At 57.5% G+C, this 25,060-nt stretch overlaps 2 protein-coding genes across 2 annotated transcripts in view; one reads left to right on the top strand and one right to left on the bottom strand.

Moving 5' to 3' along the window:
- FBXW5 (F-box and WD repeat domain containing 5) overlaps positions 1-25,060 on the top strand; it is a 164,342-nt gene that overhangs the window by 101,803 nt on the left and 37,479 nt on the right. The window lies entirely within an intron of this gene.
- NPDC1 (neural proliferation, differentiation and control 1) lies at positions 441-23,382 on the bottom strand. The gene is made up of 9 exons (XM_079323952.1): positions 23,222-23,382; positions 10,242-10,385; positions 4,930-5,037; positions 4,631-4,804; positions 4,454-4,520; positions 3,412-3,496; positions 3,195-3,274; positions 3,000-3,096; positions 441-2,065 (listed from the first exon to the last, which is right to left on the bottom strand). Exons 1-9 carry the CDS (start codon positions 23,313-23,315, stop codon positions 1,988-1,990), a joined length of 927 nt encoding a protein of 308 aa, XP_079180078.1. The 5' UTR covers positions 23,316-23,382; the 3' UTR covers positions 441-1,987.

Genomic DNA, 25,060 nt, shown 5'->3' with positions numbered 1-25,060 from the left:
CCCACCTCCGGCTGCCGAAACCAGGAGAGATGGTATCAGCCTGATGGGGGGCTGGCGTGATCAAAGGAGCTCGGCTGCACACAATGCGGGGACTCGATAGCCCTTATCTGTCATCCCCGAGGTGTGAAGGGCCCTGGGGGCGAGGGGCGGGTGCTGGGTGCTGCAGAGCTGGGTGGGGGAGGCTCCCACCCGATCTCTCGCCGGAGAAACCCCTCCTGGCAAATACTGAGAGACAAGAAAATTACTCCCGGTTTTTTACGTGCTTGGGAAAACCCTTGGGAAGGGTTTGGACACTCCTCCAGCTGCAGAAGCAGGATGGTTGCTCACTGTTCCCTAGGGAAGGTTTGCGGACCCACAGCATCCTCCCTCCTTGTCCCCTTGTCCCATCCCACTATCGAGAGGAGCCCCCCGAGCCGCGGGCCCCACACCACACACTCACATGGGTCTCAAACATGGTTGTTTAATAAAATCTCCTTTTAAAAGAACTACAATTCATACAACAATGACGAGAGGTGTGGGGAGAGTGGCAGCAGCCCAGGGGAGGGGGAGCGCAGGACACGGGGACAGAATCTGTGCCATGATGACCTTGTCAGCCACCCTGCCAGGGACAGGAACAGTCCCATGCCACCACCACTCACCAACACATCCCTGCCACTGCTGTCTGTCCTGCCCATTCCTGCCTGAGTGTGCAATGGCTTCAGTGAGCACAACAGGTCATCTGTGGTAGTGACAGTCCACAACAGGGTCTGGACATGAAGCCACACCTGTGCAAAGTAACCCAAACCCTGTTCTGGACCTTCCACTGAAGGGGTTCATGGCCTATACACTGGGGTTTGAGGAGCAGCACTGAGCTCCAATCAAGAACATATTGGTGAGGGCTGGTGAGGCTGGACACTGGCAACAAAAAGGGGGCAGGGAGTGCCTGAGGCCTGAGAGATGCCTGGGATGGAGCAGTGGTGACTGTTGCCTGCCACAGACAGATGCCCAGAGAACACACAATGCCAGGCTCCACAGGGATCTTGCCAGGGCATGGACTCTGTGGGTTTGAAGCAGCACAGCAAAGCCCCCATGCCTTGGCTACCTCTCTCAGCCATCCCAACTCCCTCCAGTCCTGTTCTTTCCTCCCCCACAGCCATATAAGCCTAAAAACAAAACCTTGAACACTTTTTCTGAGCTTTTACCCCATGGAAGCCTCTGGTAAGAGAGAGCCTATCCTCTGCCAGCCAGACTGACGTGGGCTTCCAGGCCACAGTGGCACTGGAACTGTCCATGCCTCAGGGGACGTGAAGCCCAACACCCCTAAAGGGGTCAGAGCATAGGGCAGCATCTGAATGACCATCCTGCAGAGTGACGCCAGTGCCTGCTCAAGCTGCTCCTGCTCCTGCCATTGGCTCCCAGAGCACTACCCTGCTGTCAGGAGCTGCCCAGGCTGGGGTGGAGGAGGCAGAATGGGCACTGAAGCCCTTAGTGATGCCACCTGCTCCAGAAAAATGCTCCATATGTGGCAGAGGGGATCTGGGCAGGCTGGCAGCCCTGATGTGAGGCATGAGCATGTCCAGTCCTCCTGGCCCCCTCCTACTTTCTGACCCTCTCTCTGGCTCCTTCCCAGCTGCTATGCATCAGCCTAGCTGCAGCAGGGCAGCAGCCCCCTCCTCAAAGCCAACTACAAAGGGACAGTACCGCAGTTCCCCCCCTGCCCCCCGATTTCTGTGCCAAAGCAGCTGCCCCCCTGCGCCCGCGAGAGCTGTGGGCAAAGGGCAATGCAGGGACGCGATCACAGCAGCAAAGAGGACAAGGACGCTGGAAACGGGGGCAATCCCCCCCCCATAGCTGTTAGTGGGTGTTTATTGGGCAGGCGTGGAACAGTCTGGCAGCGCGGGGTCAGCGTCCCTCGGCCCAGCTGAGGGTGCCCCTCCGGCATGGTCACCCCTCCGGGCACGGCCACGGGCACAGTCTGTAGCAAGCTCGGGCACAGGAGACAGAGTGGTTACTGGTGCGACTTGGGGTTGGAGGGGTGTAAGGAGGAGTCGTCAAATAGCGGGTTTCTCACTTCCATTTCTCCGGTCTGCCGTGGTGTGACGGAGGGAGAGGGATGAGGGAAGGAAAAGGCAGGAGGTCAGAAAACAGTTGGGATTCAGCTGTCTCATCCCAAAGGGTTTGGATCTGAACCCCAGCCCGGCAGGGAGGAGGGAGAAGGGGAGGGGGGCGACCTAGTGGGCTTCGATGGATGACAAACACCAGAACTCCCATTATCCTGTAAAGGTGTACCTCCCTGGTAGAGGGGATGGGATGGGGAAAAAACTAATGACTTGGGTGGAATGGGATCCCAGGTCAACAGGCCCAGCCTGGCTGGCAGGAATAGAATTCCTTGCTCAGACTGGGGACCCCAGGGTGGGTCCCCCAGCACGGCTGGGAGGAATGGGGTGCCCTGCCCAGACTGCCTGCCTGCCATCAAGTGCCCTTTAATGGGCCTGTAAAGACCCACTGATGACCCTCGATTGGGGCCCTGATGGCCGTGCTCCTCAGCTATTACCATGTAAAAGGCTCCTCTTGTCCCTTTGTGCTCTTTGTACCCCGGGCTGTTAAGAGCTGCCCTTCCCCGAAGTCCCCTGCTAGCCAGGAACATCCTCTCTGCCTGTGAAGGGTCACAGGTCTGTGCTCCAGGCATTGGGACAGCACAAGGATGAGCCTCCCCAGCTGCGGTGCCCAGGAGTGCTGCCCATGTCCCTGTCATCACAGGGAAGGTGGGTCAGGTGTGCTAAGGATTACTCTAGTTCTCTGCTCCCAGGGAAAAGCCTTGTGCCAGGACATGCACTCTTGTGCACTGGAGAACTTAAGTGGGAGCTGGCCAGAGACATGGGGGGAGCAGAGGGGTTGGACCACCTCAAGGTTTGATGAAGAACATGTGGAGAAGGCTCCTCACACAGAAGTGCACATCCCAGGCACATGTTGGACACCCCCATATGCACAGGGACCCTGGCCCTCCCGCACCCGCATACCGGAGCCAGCCCAGGGCACTCATACACGGTGAAGTCTCCATCCTCATTCTCCTCATCAGATGATGCTGAGTCTGGCAGCTTGGGCTCCTCTTTATGCCTGGGGGGAAGAAGATGTAGAGAGGAGGTGAAGCCCAGTGGGTTGGTTAGGGAGATGAATGGCAGACACAACATACTGTCTGCTCCCAGGCTGCTTACTTTTCCAGGGAGAGCATCTGCTGCTTTTGGTGCTGGTAGTGGTACATTTGGGCACTTTGAGCCAGCGTCTTGTCCCCGGGCTGTGGAGAGAGCAGGAATAGCTGCAGAGACTGGGCTTTGGAGAGCCCCAGCATGTCTGGTGGTGGGCCTCCACCTGTGGGAATCCCTCCAGCAGAGCACTGGGGCATGAGTGCCAAGCATCCCACAGGCACCTTACCGAGATCTTGTCATAGGGCAGGGGGCTGGCTACTCGCTGGGCTGAGTAGTCTGCTTTCTGTGCCAGCCTGACCTCCTTCTGCAGCCTGCCAGGAAGGGGAATTGGAATCAGGGAATCACTAAGGTTGGAAAAGCTTTCAAAGATCAAATCCAACTGTTAACCCAGCACTCCCAAAGTTCACAACTAAACCATGTCCCCAGGTACCACATCCACATGTTTTCTGAACACTTTCATGGATGGTGACTCTACCACCTCCCTGGGCAGCCCTTTCCAATTCCTGACCACAATTTACATGAATCTTCCCTAATATTCAACCTAAATCTCCCCTGAGATAGCTTGAAGCCATTTCCTCTCATCCTGTCTCTGTTCCTGGGAGCAGAGCCCAACCCTGCCCTGGCTGCTCCCTCCTGTTAGGGAGTTGTGGAGAGCACCAAGGTCCCCCCTGAGCCTCCTTTTCTCCAGGCTGAGCCCCTTTTCCAGCTCCCTCAGTTGCTCTTCATAGGACTTGTGCTCTTTCCCTAGCTCCATTCCCCTCTCTGGACATGCTCCTGGCCCTCAATGTATTTCCTGCCATGAGGGGCCAAAAACTGAACCCAGGATTTGAGGTGCCTTACCGGTGCCCAGTGGGGGCACAGTGACTTCTCTGGTCCATCCCAGAAGATATGGGGAGCCATAAGAGCAGATGACTCCATTCAGGAGCCAGTGGCCCTTGGAGGGTTAGGCCTGCTCCCTGTGATGGCACCATGACAGACACAGTCACCTCCATCCCATGGGGCCTGGGCACAAGGCACCAGCATGCTGCCAGTGTCAGGACCCAGCGTCACAGTGATGCCCACACCAGGTGCCACCTGCTCCCAGGAGCCTGCATCTGGCACAGGGGTGTCTCACTACTGTCCTCCCACCCCAGCCAGCTGATGCCATGACTTGGGGAGATTGGCAAGGGTAGCAATTGCCTCTCCTCAGCCCCTCATGCCTGGCAAACACGGGAATACGCTGCCCTGGGCACAGGGACACCGAGGGACTACCAGCAGCCCCAGCTCACCTGCACCAGCAGATGGCTGCCACGATCAGCGCTGAGATCCCGGCCACAGTGCACACCACGATCAGCCCTGCAAAGGTGGAGAGGACAGAAAGGGACAGTAGGTGAGCTGGCAGCATGGTGACACCATGCTTCCCTGGTGAGGGTGTGAAACCCCTCCTCTGAGCACAAGGGTCTCACCGAGCACTACGTTGTCATTTGCAGGGATGGGGGACGCCTCCACCGGGTACTTCTGGACTGTGGCAGTGGTGGGGAGGGTGGTGGCTGCCAGAGTGCCGGCGGGACCCTGCTGCAGATGCCCCCCTCTCAGCCCACTGGCCAGACGCTGTCTGCTGCCATCGGGCACCAGGGTGGCTGTGGAAGAAGACAGAGTGCTGAGTGGTGCCTGGGCAGCTCCAGAGGGGCAAACCTGCCTGGGGTGCATGGTCTGGCTGCCATGGGGTCCCTGTCACCACTGGGAGCAGGGAGTGAACACTTACTCCTGGGTCTGCCATCCTGTGCCGGGTGGTGGCGAGGAGCCTCCTGCTTGGCCAGCACATCCGCGAGAAGATCAATTTCTGCCTCCAAGCTGGGAACAGAAGTCCGTCCTGCGGGACAATGGCTGTGAGATGGGCACTGTGGGGTGCAGCTGTGCACCCACCTCCAGGGCCAGACCAGTACCCCAAGAAGAGGCTCCTGTCCCAGCTCCAGACAATACAGATGGTGTTCAGTCTGAGGGTTCTCAAATGCAGATCTCTGAAAGCTGGGCCACGAGACCCCTGTGTATCCTTGCTGCATTTGGTGGAATTTTCACCCCATAAATGCAGGAGGATTAGGAGCAACATCATCTGCCCTTGTGGGAGGGGAAGCAGGTCCTGCAGACTCTGTGAGAGGGCAGTGTGCCAGCACCTAGTGTGCAGGACCTGCCCTGTGTCCCTGCCCCTGAGGTCACACAGCAGTCCCTAGTGAGGAGGGATGTGAGCATACCCAATGAGGACGACAGATACTCCCCAGCTGCCCTGCTGCCTCAGGGGTAGCTTCAGCACAGTGAGTTGCAGTCAGGGGATGCCTGAACACTGGTTTTCACCTCAAATTGTCCTTTATGGCCCAGGATGACATGGACCCACCCCAGAGCAGGGCTCAGCTTGGCTGTTCAGCAGACCATGGGAACCCTTGCTCCAGTAGAGGGGTTTCTGCCCAGTGCCTGGTGGGATGCAGCTTCTTTGGGGAGGGGCAGGGGTGCCCTATGCAGCAATGGATGTATCCTCAATGGCTGGCCCCAGTGGCATCTCACAGGTGGCTGTCCATGCCCATGCTCCAGCACAATGCTCATCAGGGACATTTACTTCTCAGAGAGCTCTTGCAGCATCAGGCACAGGCAGGACTTCCACTCTGGCCTGGGGATGCCCACCCATGAGGTAACAGCATTGCAGCAAGAGTGGAGTTGCTCTTCTCAGGCTCACCAAGCAGAGTCCAGCCCTGACACCCACCACTGCCTTTAACAGGATTAAACTCAACTTCAAAGGCAGCAGACATCCCTGTCCCCATCTCAATCCCTATCCTATCTTGCTTCCTTTGCCCATATTCAGACTGTCCCCTAAGGGAAGCCCTGGGGACTAAATCCAGACAAACAAAGGCAAAGTGGTACTGGCAGCTGGATTCCCAGATAATTCAAGGTTATAACAAAGTTACATCTTCTCTGGAATCTGTCCTCACATCCAGTGTTTGGAAAAAAACCCTGATTTCATTCCCTGAGCCATGCCCAAAGGCCATCTTGCTGCCCCATGACTCAGAGCCACACCAGCAAAAAACCAATTCAAAAGCGGGACACTCTTGCTTTAAACAAAAGCACTAAGAGTCAGGGTCCTCACATCCTCCATGCCCTTAGGTCCCCAAACTGCCCCCAGCCTCCCACCCTTGGCTGGAGCCCTGGGTTTCCCTGGCTCTTTGTACCCTGTTATTTGCATCCCAGAGTAGCACCATGGCCAAGTGGTGCCAGGTTGGGGCTGTGCTAGTGCCATGGCCAGTAGGTGAGTACCAGGGTGCCAAAGCACCAGCACGGGGGCCAAGGACTCCCAATGGGCAAGGGAGTTGGCATGGGACAGAGTGTGACAGCCCTGTGCCTGAGGGGGACATCCTGGTGCCCAGGATGAGGATAGCCCTGTGCCACAGGACATCCTAGTTCCTGGGATGTGGACATTCAGGCTCTAGCTTCCCTCTGCACTCTGGGAAAGATCTGTTTCCATAGGGGACAACCCTGTCCATTCCATGTGCACCACCATCAGGCTGTGTTGGTGTTGGATGTGACGTGACTGGAAAAAGAAAAAAAAGTGAAAAAAGCAGCCAGAGTAGCTGCCAGGTCCCTCAGAGTCTCCCACCCTGTGTGAGTGTGTGAAGTGGCACATGGGAAATAGATGCATCAGTTTGGGGTTCCAGCATTGCTGCAGTGCGTGGGCTGTGCTGCTTACCTGCACTAACCAGCTTTATCATCAAATTCTCTTCCAGTGGCTAAAATCTGCCCACTTCCCATTCTGTGTGGCAGCTAAACCCCACCCCCTCCAGTGATGCCACAGTTGACACCACACATTTGAGGGCACTGAGGGCTGGGTGCTGCCAGGCACTGTGGTGTGTGAGATGCTGGCCCTGAGCTGCTCCAGGGAACAGGGAGCTGGGGTGAGCCCCAGTTCCTGCCTGACTGCCCCAGGAGCAGGAGCAGAGATGCTGGGGAGGAACAGAGTCCATGCAGGGCACACAGGGCATGCAGGCAAAGGATGGGACAGGGACAGGGCACACAGGCCCACACAGGCCATGCACAGGGGCACTCAGGGTGAAGGCAGGGCTTGTGCAGGGTGTGGGTGCCCCCTCATGGTAGTTGCCACCACAGCTGCAGCAGGATGCCATGGCCAGGCTGACATACAGCCCCCCAGCCCCTCTGCTCTGTCCCTGGCCTCTCCTCAGGGCTTCCACCTCCTCAGGGCTCCACTCTGGGACACACACCTACCCTGACAGTCTGGGAAAACAGGGACCAAGGAGAGACACATGTGGCTTCTGTCCTGGGCTGAGGAAACTGACAGCATCCACAGGAGGGCACAAAATTCCGACAAATCCACTAGTTTCTACAGTCCTGCCCAGGACTGCTGATGTCCTCCTTGGTGCTGGCAGCATAGCAAGCAGGGAAGGGGGAACCCCCGTATCTGTGAGCTGAGGCCTCTTCTCTCAAAGTGCTTCCTGCAGCCTGGTTGGGCTCCATGCCGATCAAGCAGAAGCAGAGATGAGACCCACTAATTCAAAATCACATCACTCAAACCCATAACAGCACAGACACACGCAGCACCACGGTACACATAGGATTCTGGGGGGCTCAGAGCCCTGTGCAAGACATCAGCAGCCAGCTACAGCCAACCAGCTGGGGGATGCACTGTACCCAGATTCCATGCAGCCCATCTCACCTCTGTGCTGATGCTGTGCCAGGTATGCTGAGACCCCTACGCATAATGGCAGGAACACACCACTCACATGCATTGCCCTCCTGAGACCCCAAAGGGTGCTTTTCACCCAAAAAAGCTGCTCTCAGGAGAGGATCCCTGGCTCCTGCCAGGAACTGTGGGGATGGCACAGTGGCCAGATCCCAGGATCAGAATCACCAGCAGCCACAAGTGGCTAAAGGATGTGTAATCATTTAAAGGAGCTACCTACATAGCAAAAGGGCTGCATGGGTATCCCCTTCAAAGGCTTAGGCATCCTTGGGCTACAGCAGCCCCCTGTTGGTGCCTTGTATCTCCCCCCTAAATGCAGCTATCACAGCCCCTCTTCATCCTCACAGCCTTCTCTGGTGCTGCTAGCAGACAAAGGTACAGGCAGGATGAGAAAGCCCCCACAGAAAAATAAATGGTGCCTCCCTGCCAAAAGGAGCTGGGCATTCTCAGGATGCTAAAACAGAGGATTTGGGAGGGGATCCCCCTTTTTTATTTACCATAGTCCCCACACTTTTGCTGCCACAAGCTAGTGGCATTGCTTGGGGCAACTGGGACAGACCTTGGTGTCACCATCCTCCTATGGTGGGTCCTTAGAGGATGGTGCTGCATTTCACTGGGTGAGGACGCAACTGTGGCCACATCCTTCAGAAAGGAGCTGGGTTGCTATGGAGACTCTAGCGCATGTGCAGCCCTTGTGAGAGGGGAATTTGCTCTCAAGACTTCACATTAAAAATAAACTATAACAGCTGCTAAAGGCATTCAGTGCCAGTGGATGAAGAGCCCATGGCAGGGGAGCTGACTGCTGTCAAATGCCAAGTCTACACCCTATCCCTGTGCCATCCCCTCTTATGCCCCCCAGCCATCTCTCTCATTTCAGCATAAGGGCCTTGCCTTGGGGCTCTCCCCTCTGATTTACAGGGTAATTCTCCTGCCAGGAAAGGCACTGAAGGCATGCTGGGCTCTGACATCCTCCATGTGCCCACCTGGACTGAGCCATGGGTGAAGGATATCTCCAACTGCACCCTGACAAGACCCTGAACATGCTCAACAACACAAAGCAATCCCACCAAACCCAAAACTCCATGTCTGCGTGGAGTTCAGATGCACGGGGAACTGCCTCCCTGGTTCAATGATCAGTGCTTGTCCATCCTGCCTGGCATAGGACAAGCCACCCTACATGTTTTCAGAAGCTCCCCAGGAATTGCGAACCCCTTAGCAGGAGACTTTCAGGGGCAGCGGGAGTGAAGAGCAGGTGGAGAAGGGTGGGCTGGGGGAAATTCCAATATATTCTGCACCAGGAGACGACTCAGAGGTGCTCCAGAGTACCTTGCATCCAGGTGGTCTTCAGCAGAACCCACCAGGAACAGCCTGAGCGTGTGGCTGGTCCTGGCCTCTTCCCCAGCCACAGAGGCCACTCCACTTTAACAATAAGTAATTGTGTGGAGCCATAATTATGGTCTAACTCACCTGTGAGATAAACCCATGATAAGGGGGCACAGAAATAGCTCTGCCACAGCTTTCCAAGCTGCATGAAGAGTTGACTGTCACACACAAAAATACCTATTCCTGGCCCCCAGCACTGTCTTTGCAGCTGAACTAGGGGAACAGGTGTCAAAGCTGTACTGGGAGCACACTTCAAGTATTCCAGCAGCAGTGGGATGGGTGACCATGGGGTGCTGCACCCAGGCTGCCACAGCCCCTCAGATCTCTCAGGGATGGAGCCAGAAATAACACTCAGTGCAGCCCTTGGTGCCCTGGTGTGCAGCCAGGGAGTGGTCCTGCCCATCACAGCTGACTCCAGCCCTCCCAGCATGGATGCTAGGCATCACCCAAGGAGGAAACAGCAGTCTTGAACCACAGTCAAATATCTCAAGCCAAAGAGAATCAGGCACTGAAACCTGAAACACGGGCACCAGCTCAGCCCTGGGATGGGTGAGGCCATGGGCACCTGTTCCAGTCACCAACAGAACCAGCTCTGTGTGCTGAAGGCGGCTCCCCTGCTCCTGCAAAGCCTGAACTCTGCAACAGCCGGGCAGACCCCGGAGATCCCCAGAAGCTGCCTGTCCTTGGAGGTCCTGGGCTTGCCACGGTGCTGACAGGGCTACATGCAGTCATCAAAGGGGATGCACACAGAGCAGGATGGGGTGCCAGCCCAAAACCACACCCCCACCTGGAGTGAGAGGGAGGAGAGCAGCCGTCCCCACAGAGATACAGCTTCAAGGGAGAGAAGGAAGAGGACAGGGTACTGCTGGGGTGGGGGCTGCCCTGAGGCACAGAAGCTCCCAGAGCTGCAGGGTAGGTGTGCAGGCAGAGGGGTGCAGGGTGGGTGCACCTACCATTGGATGAGAGCTGCTTCTGGACACAGTGCCCACGGTCATCCTCCTGGAAGGGGGGCAGGCAGGGCCCGCAGGCACCTGACCCTGGCGGGCAGAACTCTCGGCGCTGGAGGGCACAGTCCAGGCTCCGGGGACACGACGCTGCTGTAGGGACAGGACAAAACAGCTCAGGAGGAGGAGAGGGGTCAAACACGCTCCCAGGTCTGTTCATGGCCTCTTGGAACGGGACCCAGCTGCCCCGGGCTGCCCATGGATGCTCCTGCTGCAGCTCCCACCTATTGACAGCTTCATCACAGCTGCCCCTCAGCCTGCTCTGCCTCCACAAAGCCATCACCAACCAGAATTAGCCAAGAGCTTAACGACCAAGGAGTGGGACTTGATGATCTTCATGGGCCCCTTCCAAATTGAGCTGCACAAGGCAGTATGCAGTGATGAGTATGCAGTAACCATATCCTCCAAGGATCCCCAGCTCCAGGGTGCCACAATCCTGTGGGACACCCTGTGGGAGTGCTGCAGGACACACTGAGCCCTACAGAGCTGGCAGTAATCAGGATCTCCTGCCCCTGCCTGCCCTGCATGGGGAGGTAAAATCCAACAAGAACAGACTGATGCTTGTGTGGCAAAAAAAACCAGAAGTGTCAAACCAACTCCCCCAAAGCCTCAGTGGGGTGTGAACAGTGGTGGTACCAGCATTTGGGCTCCCATCCCTTTGACATTCTCTGGATGGAGCAAGCCCTCCCTGGTACTGAACTGCATCTCAAACCTTGCTCACAGTTTCATGGGGCATCTTCTGCTCATGTCAGCCTCAGAGAATTTTCCACTCCCGGACTCACAGGTGTGAGTCCCCCAGGCTCCAGCCTCACCAACCCACTGTGCCATGGCAGTGTCATCATGGCTGGGTCTTCACCCAAGGAGGTGGACCTCCCTGGGGGACACAAGGTCCCTGTGTGTTACACAGAGCTGAGTCCTGGACTAGGTGATGGAGGCAAACCATAAGCAGAGCTGGAGTCAGAAACTGTGACAAGAAGGGCCAGCACTCAGGTACAATGTGTAGCACGGGGCTATTGGGGACACACTGGGGTCCTGGCTTTGATGGTGACACTGCTGGTCCTGCCGCAGCACAAGTGTTTTTCTCTCACAAGCTGGTGGCAGTGTGGAACCAGGTACCACTCAGTACACCTATCACTTAGGCTGGGTGTAAGGCTGCATGGGATGAAGAGCTGGATGGGGGTCTGCCCCTCACCTTGCTGTGCATGGCCATGCCCGCAGCGTCCCCGCAGGCAGCGGCGGGCAGGGAGCAGCACTGTGAGGCTGCACTGGGGAGCAGGGCCAGGCTGGCAAATGAGTCACAGCAGGAGCCGGCTCCCAGCTCTGGCCCACGCACCCCGAGCAGTCCCTGCCAGCCCTCGCTGCCCACACTGGCATCGGCAGCGCCCCGGCACCTGCCCGTGCCTGTGTGCTTGTGCCTGGGCACAGCAACACCGGGGACAGCCCCACTGCACTCCACAGCGAGTGGCACCACAACTGCGGGGCTGTCCTGAGCATCCCCAGCCCTGCAGCACACCAGGGTGAGCGGGGCAGCACCCTATACACATGATGGGACCGCCAGGACATGAATCATGATGGTTTTGCTCCCCCAGCAAGGGCGCACGAAAGATGTCACCCCAAAGCCACACAAGGGGGATATGTGACACCCTGCCTTTGCATGGCCATATTTCACAATCACACTGCTCCCTGGAGGGTGCAGCTGCTACTAAACAATCACACTGCTCCCTGGAGGGTGCAGCTGCTACTCAGAACCCCCAGCCAGTGCCCAGGCAACTCACCACTGCACCTCCTGAGGAAGTCACCACCTTCCCCACCTCCACCGGCACTGGCAAGAGCACAGCAGCTGCAATTTTAATGCTGGCTGACCCCCATGCTGGGCACAGAAGCCTGGAGGGGGTGCGCTTGGGATGGGGGAAAGTGCTCACTGTGCCCATGGGAGCTGGGTTTTTGCTGGACTATTTGCTCCCCGGGGATGGTGAGGGGCTTGGCCACATGGCTGGGGGGCAATTAGTGCTTAATGGGCAAATAATCACATGTCTAAGCACATAAATGGACTAGGCTCTGGCTCCACTTCCCCAGGGTTACTTTCAAGGCCGCTCTGTTTTAAAAATTGGAGGAGGAGGCAGGAGGAGGTTGTGGCACTGCGCACTTTCAGGCTGGGGACATATCACAGCCCAGGGGCACTAGGGAGCCTGTAGGGGCCCCTGTCTGTGCCACAGGCTCATGGAAACACTTCCTCCCAAAAAACAGGTGCTGCCAAAAGCTGATCGCTGGTGGAGGAAATCACCTCACTGTAGGTCACCCCACAGCGCCAGACATCGGTAAGACCCTCAGAGCCACCTTGTGATGCAGTGATGGGGGCGGAGCCCCAAGCCAGAGTCCAGCAACTGGATAAATAAAGCCCAGGCTGGATCCCAGGCTGTTATCTCTGTTTGAGGAACGAGCTGTGTTTGTCCAGCTGTCACTGGCTGCAATTCAGAGCTCCCCATGTGTCACCAGCTGTGTCACCAGTCTGTGGACCTGAGTGGGCCCACAGGGGCTTTGCTGCTCTCTGAGCCCACCTCAAAGCCCGGAGTGAGAGTCCTGCGCTGGTGGAGTGGGCGGGTGATGGGGACTGAGCACTCTATGTGCCACCACCCAGGCACCACATGGGCACCTCCAACCCTGACCACTGCCACCCTGTGGGGCTGTGAAACGATACTGCCCCAAATGCCTCACTTGCACACTCACACTTCCTGGGGACTGGTGCCACTTGTCCAGTGCTTCAAGCAGGCAGGTGGTGGGTTCCCCAACACTCTGGCCATGGGTCCCCCCTTCTGAACACTCACCCCAAGGTGGGGCACTGGGCTGGCACAGCACGTGGGTCCAAATTCCACTCAGCTGTGGCCATGTCACCACCATGCCACCCACCTGTTACCAGTGCCAGAACACCTGCTGCAGCTCTCAGTCTTGCCTCTGCACCTGCAGGGCTGCTGTTGAATCCGGGAATTTTGGGATCCTCCCACCCCAACCACACCCCCTGCTTGGCACCAGTGCAGCCCAGCATGGCCTGGCCACAAGTGGGATGGGCAGGTAGACCCAAGCTGAGTCTGGCTGGGGTCCTGCAAGGACCCTAACCCTGCATGGCCCCCCCAGCAGGACAGTACAGACCAGAGGAACGAGCAATGAATGATATGGAATGTGCAGTCAGCACCAGACATGGCACGGCCAAGATGCTGCTGTCTAGACGTGCCAAGGTGTTTGGAGGATGGGGATGCTCCAAATGCTGTCATTGCTCTGCCATGGTGCTCAAGTCCTGTGCAGGTGGGCAGGGAGCCCAGAACAGCACAATGGGGGTAACCCCTCAAACCAAGCTCAGGCCTGTGACAAGCTGCTGGTGCTGGAGGAGCTGAACGGCTCCCTGCAGGTAGGACCCCAGCACAAGGCCTGCAGGGGCATGGGGCATGACACAGCAGCTGGCACAGACAGACAGCAGGTGGGCATGAATTGGGGACACATGTAAGCAGGAATAGACCTGTGTCGAGGAGGAAACGTGAGCAGCAAGGCCTCTGGACGTGTTATATCCATGGGGAAAGCTGAGCTCAAAGCTCCATCCCCAAGGACTCACAATGGGGAGAGTTGTGCCGGGCACCCAGCGTGGTACTCAAGAGTGCTTGTGACAGGGGGTGCTTAGGCAGGGCATAGAGCCACTGGCAGTCACAGACTGTGGGGAGCAGCTCTTCCACACTCATGCCAAAACATACAGGTGAAAAAGAAATAAAAAAAACCCTGAGGAGGACATCTGTGTGGCCAGAGACGCAGGGACTGCCCCTGCTGCGTCATTGCTGCAGATAGGAGATAAAGGTGTACATAAGAGGATAATTAATTAGTGCTGAGCACTGGTGCAAATGTTTAAGGTCCCGGCAGCGCCCACACCCAGCCTCCCTCTCAGCTGCCAGCCCATGCCAACGGTGTGAGCTGGCAGAGGCCACTGGGCACTGCCTGCAGAGCCACGTGGGCACAGAGCAGCCTGCCCAGGACCACCAGGTCTGGCCCCTCTATGGCAGCAGGACACGGCCCCTGGTGGGACATAGGCACGGAGCATGGAGGGATATTGGGAACAGGGTGCAGGTCTCACTCCCACGCTGAGCCCCTGTATGCCAGCTGAGCTGAGGGAAGACCACAGCAAGGCCATGACAGAGCCCCAGCAGTAGTGGCAGCCCCCATAGGGCCTGCAGTGGCATGGTCTCTGCCAGCTCCACTCCAAGGTGACTCCTTCTCTTCTTCATCTCCTCCTCCTCCTCCAGTCAGATAATGTGGGAACTGCTAGGGGCTCTGCCTGCAGCCTGCCCTCTCAGTACTTCTACTGTCAGCTGGCACTGGCCATGGCTCCCTCCCAGCTCTGCAAAGTGGTCTTGGCTCTGAAGGAGCACTCTGGAGCAGGCTCTGGGCAGGCTGGTGGGCAGGCATCAGGCAGGCATGATGCCCACACCAGCCCCCAGCCCCCGAGGTCTTGCTTCCCCCTGTCCACAGTCTCCCTGGGCAGGGGCAGTGTTGCTGTCCAGTAGCAGGCAGGAGCAGGGGTTGCTGAGGCACCCCAGCACCTCACCTGCCCTTCCTCATGTCCAGGGATGTAGCTCCTGAAGTGAGTCAGGGCAGTGACTGCCAGTAACAATACCAGGCTGGATGCTGTATACACCAGCCACGGGTGACACACACCAAGTGGAGGTGACACACAACCACCACAGGTGACACACAGAGTGACTGCAGGATGGACACCCTGCTGGTGGCTGCAACCTGGTGGGCTTCCTGACCCAGCTGCATCCCCTTGCCCTGCTATCTCTTGCACTAGGAAGCAGGTGGATGGAGACTGGGCTGAACCTCGGAGCAATGCCCACTCCTGGACACAGCTAGCACCACTGCTCAGGCAGTCCCTGTGCAAGCTCTGTCACCGACAGCAGCTGCTCACGCCACTGCTGTGCTCCTGCCCCTGAAAATGGCGTAGCCAAGCCCCCTCCCACGTAGAGACAGTGGAGCAGGGCTCTCTGAAGCACTGACCATGCAAACCAGGAGTGGGGGAATGCTGGTCACATCATGTCACTGCTGGGGACAGAGCATGTGGCCCAGACATGGCCACTGGTCTGGCCCCATGTCCTGCAGCAGCACCAGAGTGTGCTAGTCCACCAGTCGGGGGGCAGCTTGTGCTTCAGCAGAATTTGGTTGGGCAGATGCAACATGCCACCAGTTCCCATCCCTGAGGCCACCAGGGCTTGGCTCACAGCTTCACCTGGTGGGTGCTGAGGTCTGGCCCAGCCAACAGAGATGATCTCCAGCACAGTTTCTGTCACAGTCGAGAAACAGTTGCCAGCAGCCTTGCACCACAGGCTGGGCACAAGGAACACTTGGAGGGAACCCCTGGGAACATTCCCCATGGCTGCACAGCAAACACCTCACTGCACCCTGTTCCCATCGAGGGGGACAGTCCCACTGGTGAGACAGTCCCACAAGACACAGCCCCACCCAGGAACGATGGGAAAAGGCCTCATCAGCATTCCCCCCACTCCCACCTCCCACCCCAATCCCCATCCTCACCCTGCTGCTGCTGCTACTGCTGCCACTGCTGTTTTGGAGCCAGCAGCCCAGAGCCCTGGGCTACAGGCAGCACAGTGGCGCATGGTGGGCACACATGCTCAGCCCTGAGGTCATCATGATGGGCCTCCAGAGCCTTGTCCTGCTCCGTGTTCAATGCCAAGGAGGAAAGGGAGTGCCAGGAGTAGCTGAGCCAGGTTCCTGCAGAGGTGGGGGATGCCAACCCCTCAGCATCCCAACCACATTGCCTCCCAACCACCAGTGTTCCCCCAGAGCCTGTCCCTGCTCTAGAGGAGACCCCATCTACAAACATCCCAAAATTCCAAGTTGCTCCTGTGATTCCAGGCTGGAACAGAACCATGCAATCTCCACCAGGCTGACAGACTGGAATTTTGTGTCATCATTACTCAAAGCCCTTACCTGGTCCAGAAAAATTCTTGTTCCTTGGCCTGGCAGCCTGCCTGCTGTCTAAACAAAACAGCTGGATTGACAGGGCTGTAGGAACAGGAGATGGCACCAGGATGGGTGGAAACGGCTCCAGCAAACCACAGCAGAGACTGTGCAGAGCCAGGATGTAGAAGAGGATATGGGTCTCCTCGCCTGTGTCCAGTGAGGAGGGCATCAAGTCAGTGAAACCCCCCTGGTATCCCAGCCTCAACAACCCTGGATGCTGACAGCCCTGCTCCAGCCCTGCAGAGGGCTGCCACATCCAGGATGTGCAACACTGCATCCCCCCCAGTACCCCTGCTGTGCCAGGGGGTCTCCAGCCACAAGTGGCTTTCAGATGTTCAGGAAGAAAGAAAATAATAAAGAAAGCAAAAGGCAAACCAGGTTGCACATGCTGTTTCCCCAGGCCTGTCTGCCCAAACCTGCAGCTGGCTTTGCTTCACTGCATGTACACCCACCCATACTGGGGACCCCAGGTTGCCACCGATGCCACCTCATCCAAATGCATCTGGCTGCTCTTGGCAGCCTGAACCACCCACTTTGAGTCTTGTTTATCAGGTTTTACTCAAGTAAATACCGAAGAACGCTGTACACGCTGTGAGCCTGCTGGGGCTGGGGTTGGGTTCAATAATTCCATTCTTATTGGGCAGGTTTTGCACCACATCACAAGTGAAGCAGTTGTTGGCCAGGGCTATGGTGCACAGCAAGCAGCATCCAAGGGCCCCTCGTCACACCCCTGAGGTGCTCTGGAACACTTCAATGAGCAGCACATCACTGTGCTGGACCCTTGCTGTGCTGGTATCGCAGCAAGGAGCAGCTCTGGCAACCACAGACCCACCTGAAGCACTGAGCAGTCTGGAGGGAAGGGGTGGAGTCCAGCTCTCTCCTCTGGGCATTCCTGGGCACTGACCCAGCAGCAGGAGAGCCACCCCAGGGTACACACTTGCCCAGTGAGCCGCAGCAGAGCGACAGCCCTGAGTGAGCTTCTCCCTGTGTGATGGCAGGGAGGTGGGAGAGGGCAGCCCACCCCACAGCTCAGAACCCAAGGAGCTGCCAGGCCAGGGGCCACCAAGCTCAGTCATCTGAAAGCAGCCACAGCTCCCACACACTCTCATTACTGGGCTGGAAATACCCATCTGGAGCAGCAGCACCCTGCACCCACCAAGGGCCAAGATACTCTTTAGCAAAGCCAGTGTCATACCACACCACCACCACAGATATCCTGAAGCCTTTGGGAAAGAGGCACCAGCATAATTTGCTGATGGACTCCAACAGCTCAGAGGTGGCATTGTTCATGGTGGGGATTCTGTCTGTCTGTCCAGCTCCCTTTGTCTAGTCATTGCATGGCACCAGCCCTGGTGTTCCCACCAGTCCATCATGCTGAAACAGGTGCCTGGGGACATAGCTCCTCACCCACAGGTGCTACAGCAATAGGGGCCAACCTTTTATGGCTGTTGGAACAGCAATTAGAAGAACAGCCTTTGAAACAAGGGCTAGCAGGGGGACTCTGGGTGGGCACCCTTCCATGCCAGCGGACGTGCTAGGGCAGGGGCAGGCAGAAATGCAGGGGCTGCACCTAATGGCTGCACCCACAGCTACACCCACGCTGACTCAGCCACCACCAGTGAAAAGACCTGCAGGGCCATTGTGCCCCACGGGGCAGAGCCCAGAAACTGAGAGGCCATATCAACACAGAAACTGGGAGTCCATGGGATGCACAGCTGCATCCTAGGGGTGCTGGTGCATGCAGCATCCCAGAAGTCTTGAAAAGGGTTGTGAATGGTGCCAAAAGAGCTGGACTCAGAGATTTTGGGGTACATGCTGCTTAGAAGAGCCAGCTCCGGGAAACCTTCCTAGCCAGGAATGATGGCTGCAGGATGGGTCATCCTCTCTCCTGATTTAGGGCCCTCTCTCTGACAGGTGCAAGATGATGAACTCCCCGAGGCAGAGCAGCTCCCCACCCACAAGAGAGCTGCAGGTTCCCCGGAGCACTGCCCTACTGACCCCCAGCAGAGCCTGAGCAACAGCCATGGGTGCTAGGGTGCACTGGAGATCTGTACCTTCCGCACTCTGCCTCCACCTCCACCAGTCTCCTCTCTATAGGAACGGAACAGGGCAGGAGCCCATGGACCCTCTGTATCATGATGAGTCAGGGTCCCTGCTAGCACTCAGCTGACATGTCACCTCTCATGTCACCCACCTAGTGTGATGGGTTTCCACTCAAACAGCAAATACCTCTCATAGGCTTTGCCATTCTCTATCTGTGCAGGAAGTACCCCACAGTGTGCATGGGTTAACATGGGCAGTTGTAGCCTGTGGTGTTCCAGTGCAGGATTAGCAGGATGATGGCTCCAGAAGCGTTTCCTTCCTCCAATTCAAAGCTCACATCCAGGCACTTAATAGCATTTCTTCCTGTTGCAATTCTCGTTAGCTCATGAAGTGGGTAATTACAGGCCTGCAGCTGCCATTTGGAGCGCAGCAGTGCTGGGTTATCCCCAGGGCACAGGAGGGAGATACCTCAGTGCTGGCAGTGGCATTGGGGTCAGGCCCTGGGGTTTTGGGGTCAGCCAGGGCAGGGGAGCCAGTACTCCACCCATGGACCAGACCCAGAGCTTTTGGTGGGTACCAAGCACCAGGGCACTGTCTTTATGGATTTAATGCAAGGATGGGGACTGATGGCAGCTTCTGTACGCTGTGCTCAGGGACCCAGCACCTTGCACATGGAGAGAGGCCATCTCATCACCCCCTCTTGTCCCTGGACACCAAGCCACCCATCCTGTCCACAACATGCTCATGACCACATCGATGCTTTTGTCTGCAGCAGCGCCCATTAACTTTCTCATTCCTGGAATCCCAACTGTGCTATCACCCTTCCTGTCCACAGCATCGCCACACCTCTCCTGTCCCCAGCACACTGTCCATCCTGTGACCCCCTTCTGTTTCCCCTGCCCCTGACACACTGTCACCTCTGACACCCCCCCATCACCTCTCTAGTCTCCAGAACCCACCACCAACCTCCCTGTCCACAGTGCCCGAGCACACTGTCCCCCCCCGATGCTGGGTTCCCCCGGAAGCACCCGGCAGGGCTAAGTCGCTTACCTCCCTTAATACCCCCATGGCCCAGAAGAGACATTTCAGGCAAACATCGATGCACCTTCCCCTGCACTGTGGGACAACCCGGCCTCCCTGGGGACTGAAGGATCCCTGGAGTGCGGGAGCAGTCTCCAGAGCTGCCAGGAAATCGCAGATCCAAAGGACCTGACCCTGCACAGTGCAAGCAGCAGAATCCTGGCTTCAGAATCCCAGTCTCCCTACCCTGAGCTCCAGTTCTCCATGCACTGGCACCTCCAGGGTATCACTGGGGTGCACATGGATTTGTGAGTCCCAACAAAGCTACAGCAAAAGTGATGAGGGACTTCCACCCTATCTCTTCCACAAACTCTTCCTTGGTGGTGATTCTGCAATTGGAATTATCAGACACCTTTCCCCCCATTCCCTCTCCTCAGGCCTGCAGATCGAGCCCTGCCCATGTCCCTGGCATGGATACCAGCTTCTTGGAGCCTTGTGGGATGCCTGTGCCCCACATCCCAGCTCCTCCACACCACACCCCCACAAGGGCTCCTTTCCCACAGTGGGAGCCAGCTGAGCACATGTAACACCACATAACAAGGTGGGGACATTATCTCCAAGAATAAAAGCACATGGGAAAATTAAACTCGGGAGCAGCACCCCAGCTGCTGCATGAAGAAACATTTGGTCTGTACCAGTGTGGCAGAGGACACCCCACCATACAGCCATGGGAGGCTTGAAGGGATGGGGTAGCTGAGTGGGACCACTGCCCACAACCACCACTCCCGGGGGGACCCAGACAACCTTTCCTGCACCTCAAGAAAAAACTGGAGCTGCATCCTGCAGACTGACTCACAGGATGCTGCAGGGCTGACCGACTACTCCCTGCTCACCCGCTGGGCAGAGCCCTGGGGAGCTCGGTAGGGCAGCCAGGCCCCTGCAAGCACCATGGGCACAGCACCAATCCTGCTGTCTTGCTCCCAAGAGTGGCTTGGAGCTACCACAGCTTCAGGGGCAGCATGGGGGTCCCTGGAGCCACTGCACACACTGTGTCCCAACCCTATTCTCAGTGCAGCAATGCACAAGAAGGCAAGGAGGAAAAGCCAAGAGACCGACAATCCTACCACAGGCTGAGCTGGGAACTTCCCGGGGGGGAGGGCTCTGCCAAGCCATGCCCAGCTGGGAACTTGAGCGTCCCTGAAGCAGTGCAGAGCAGGGGCAGCGACTATGAACACCAGCACCTGTGCTCCTACCCACGCCCCTTCGAAGAGGCATGAGGAGGAGCAGCAGGTGGAGCCAGCAGGTCAAACATGGCCAAATGGGTCACTTCAACGGAAAACAACTCAAATTTTGCTGAGCATGGCTGTGGCAGCAGGGTTCAGGATTATTAAAAAATGGGGTTCTAGCCTGTCATCCCATTGGAAAACATTTTTTTTGTTACAATAATAACAATGATAATGATAATGATAGATGAAATTTGGCAACCTAGTTACTCAAGAAACAGGGAGAAATATGGCTTTTACTCACATTCCAGGAAATGAAGCCAGAAAATGAAGCAAGGCAGGGCCTCTGCCCAAAGTCTGGTGTGATGCATAGAGACACATAGGAGAAAAAAGCCCAGCTGAGGAGCAGCAATCAAACCTAAACCACCCTACAGCGCCTCCAAAGCACTGCTGCCCTTCCTCCAGCTTGGATCAGGCTGACAGCAAGATGAGGATGTTACTGAGCCACGTGCAGCTGCATTCTGAGAGATGGCATCTGCTGCAGGGGCTCTGGGTCGCAGCGCCAGCCAAGGAAAGTGAGGAGGTGGAAAGGAGATGCCAACCCCCATCTGAATAAGCTTTGAGGGAGCTGCAGAGGCAAGAAGACATAGGTATGGTGGTGCAGGACCTTCTCCCTGGCTCTCTCCTTAACAGGAGCCAGTTTCACCAGCATACACAGAGCAGGCGCTGCTCCTCAGCCTGCTACCTCCACCTTGCAGCCAATAGCAGAGAAAGCCAAGCCAGGAAAGGCAATTATAAAGAGAGAAGAAACAGCAAATGCTTCTGTTCCTCACCACAGGAAGGTGGTGTGGTTGGGACAGAGACTTCTTTACCTGCCTAGCATCCCAGGGATATTTCTTCAGCCATCCCCAGGGAGAAACCTACCTGGAGCTCCCCACTGCCCCATGCCACACAACCTCAAACTCCTGGCAATGGGATGCTGCTATTGGGAGTGGCACAGACACCATCCCCAGTTTCCCTCAGAGGGAAGAGGTTGAGCTGAAAATCCAACCCCATGTGTGCCAGGAGCATGCAATATACTAGCACTGGAACACACTGTTGATGTGGTGCCAGGTCCCTGATGCTCACCTCATCTCCAGCATCCTCCTAGGGCTGGGAAGGGAGGGGAAGTGGAAACTGTCACCATCCCCCCTGCAGCACCCAGGCCACAGCCACTCCAGCAGCCCCTCAAGGGACCCTGCACAAGCAGCACTGCCAGGCCAGATAACCCACACTAACCCCTTAAATTCAAGAGGAGCAGAGATTACGCTGGATCACTGGTGGCTCATCCGAGCTGCCCAGATCTCCTTCCTCCCATCTCAGCCTGTGTCAGCAGTACCTCTGGCTGGGCCACCCCAGTTTTGGCTAGGGGGAGAGAGGATCATCCCCACCTCTGCCTCCAACCCGCTGACATGGAGACACACAGATGTTTTGATCCAATAGGAGATTTAAAAATTATTGCGGCTTCCCGCCGTCCCTCAGAGCAGGAGGGAGCACGGCGAGGCCAGCCGGGCCCGGCTGACAGCAGGCTGCCTGCTCGGCGTCCGCCTGCCCGGCGTCTGCCGCGCCGGGAGCCAGAGCACGGAAACAATATCGGATCCGCAAACAATGCTGGGAGCCAGGAGGCCCTTCCCCGGCTCCTGCGCCAGCGAAGCGGAAAGCACCTGCCCGAGACAGGCCGTACCTAGGCAGGGACACGGCACCTCCTCGGGGCGGGCAGCCACAGCCTTCCCCGCAGGCAGCAACGGGGCTTGCGGGGGTTTTTGGGCCGCTGTTTGTGCCCATCACAGCCCGCGCACACCTGCAGTGGCCACGGAGAAGGGGACATGGAGCATGTCCAACGCCAGACGTCCCAGGAGGGGAAATGCCCTAACTCAGACCCCGAAACTCAAACAAATCAAACCCGAACGCCCCGAAACAGCTCTTGAACAGGGCAGCTTAGGGCGGTGCTGCACGGGAGGGAGCGAAGGCCACCCATTCCTTCTGCCCCGGCGGAGAGCAGAAATGTCATCGTCACTGGTGTCGCGGGGTGATGCCGCGGCCTCTCCCGGGGCAATGAGGCAGGTGGGCAAACAGGGCTCCCTCCAGCGTAGCCCCCGGTGGCTCCACGGGGTGGCTCGGTCACTGCAGCACCTTTATTTTTTCCTTTGTTTCGGTGTTTTTTCATGTTGTTTTAATTTTTCTCCCATGACTATGTGTTGCTTACCCACACCAGGATCCACATCTGTGGGTCCCTCCAGCTCCCCAAAAACAGCTGCTGGGGATCAGCCCTGCGGCGCTGCCACCCGCTGCCAGGCCCCTGCCTGCAGCAGCGGGCAGGAGAGTGACGGGGAGGCGCTGCCCGTCCTCGGGGAGCCCTGCGGGCTGTGAGAAACCCCCGAGGGGCTTCGTGGTGGGGCCACCTCCTACCTTGCTCCCACTCAAGAACACGAACACCCACGGATGCTGATCCCTCGTGGGGATGAGGATAATCGCGGACATGAGGAGGGCAACTGCATCAGGGTTCGTCATGGGGGGGACTCGAGCATCCGCGGGGGAAGAGAGAGGACACGGACACGGCAGTGGGGGGAACGAAGAGGTACTCACCGGCACGGGCGAGGCGCAGACGGAAGGATCCGAGGGCAGCGAGCAGCAGCAGCAGCGCTCCGCGGCGGCCGGCAGTGCCCCGGGCCGCCACCATCGTCCACGGGCACGGGCACGGACACGGGCACGGGCGGGCGCCGGGCCGCGGCGGCTGCGGGCGGGGGGCGGGGCTAGACGGGGCGGGGGCCCGCCGCAGTTGGGCCCCACCCCCGCCGCCAAGGCTCCGCCCTCCTCGGCAGCCCCGCGGCGGGAGCGCCCCGGGCCTCACCGAGCCGGGGATTCTCCGAGCGCTGCAGTCCAGAGCCCATTCCGGTGCCGAGGGGGCTCCAGAGAGCTGGACAGGGGATTTTGGACAGGGGCCTGAAGTGACAGAGCAAGGGGGAACGGCTTCCCGCTGCCAGAGGGCAGGGTTTACGTGCATATGGGAAGAAATTCTTCCCAATAGAAGAGTGTGAGTGCGAGCGGAAAGGCCCCAGGTTGCCCAGAGCGGCTGTGGCTGCCCATCCCTGCAAACGTTCAAAGCTGGGTTGCACAGGGCTCTGAGGAAGTGCCAGGTGTCTCTGCCCATGGCTAGGGGGTTGGACTATAGGACTTTGAAAGGTCCTCTCCAACCCAATGCAGTGTGAAATGCTACGTTGGGATCTGGTTATTTCCCCAGTTCTGCATGAATGACATACACTGGGAGTGAGGAGCTGGGGAATTTCGCCTGTGGGTCATGTGGCTGCTGTGGTAATGTTGAGGCTGATGGCTGGAGGTATCTCATCCCTGCCTGCTCTACAACTGTGGCATGTGGCTTGAGTACTGAGTTTGTCAGACCTCATCTGCAGCTCTTGGCTTTGGATGGAGCTGTGCACTCCCAAACCAGTCCCTTCCTTACCAGTCAGAACCATGTCCCTGGGTCACTCCCTTGCAAAACCTCTTTCCATATCCTGGATTAGTCTCTAGGGTTTGCATTACAACCCCTATGTCCTCTTCAGAGTACAATTGTCCCATCTGGGTGGACAACAGTGAGTGCTTTGGTGGAGATGTGCCTCCACAGCCACAAGCCCCAGAGATACCACATGGACACCCCAGTCACACCAATAGCCATGTCCAGCACAGATGCCCAGGTTGTCCCTGTGTGCTGCAGAGCTCCCAGACTGCCCAGGTTTTCTACCCATGGAGTCAGTGGGATGCTCTGCAAATCCTGGCATCCAATCTGTGGCCCCATGCTCTGGGCACAGACCCGAGTCTTGGCACGAACACAGATGCAGTCTGGGGGCCCGCTGGCCAGCATGTGCTGCCTGGTTCTGTGTAGGGATTCCCATGGCTGTGCCGTGCTGCGTGGCTGGGCTTCAGCCCAGCCGACATGCTCGCAGCAGGAGCTCTGTTACAGCATCAGTGGTGCCCTGGCAGGCTGTCAGCCCACTCTGAGCCTATCCAAGGAATGCTGACAACGAGCTGCCATGGTGTGGTGTGACTGGGACATCAAGCCTGGCTCTGGAAGGAATTGTCACCTAACCCATGGCTCCCTCTGCCACCATGGCTGAGCAGGAAGGTGCCAGGCAGAGGTGGGTGACAGCCATGAACTCTCAGGTTTCCTGGCAGTAGGAGAGCAAAGGGGTGGCAGAATTGCTCTGGCTCACTCCTGCCCTGAGAATTGTAGATAAAAAGGGATGGGAAAATCCTGTTTTATTTCCAAAGGAGCTGCTGATTTTGTAGGTGTCTTAAAATCTGGGTTCCTCACCTAGCCCTGCCTTGTCTTCTGGGAAGATGTAGTGCAGCCTGACCTGAGTGGGATAAAGCATGTTGGGGTCCCACTCGGAAATCTTGGCTCTGTCAATCACAGGGCACTAGTTTCCA

This window comes from Erithacus rubecula (genome assembly GCF_903797595.1).
Source record: "Erithacus rubecula genome assembly, chromosome: 21".
Classification (NCBI taxonomy): domain Eukaryota; kingdom Metazoa; phylum Chordata; class Aves; order Passeriformes; family Muscicapidae; genus Erithacus; species Erithacus rubecula.
The sequence above is the reverse complement of the archived record's forward strand: the minus strand, read 5'-3'. Positions and strand labels throughout refer to the sequence as shown.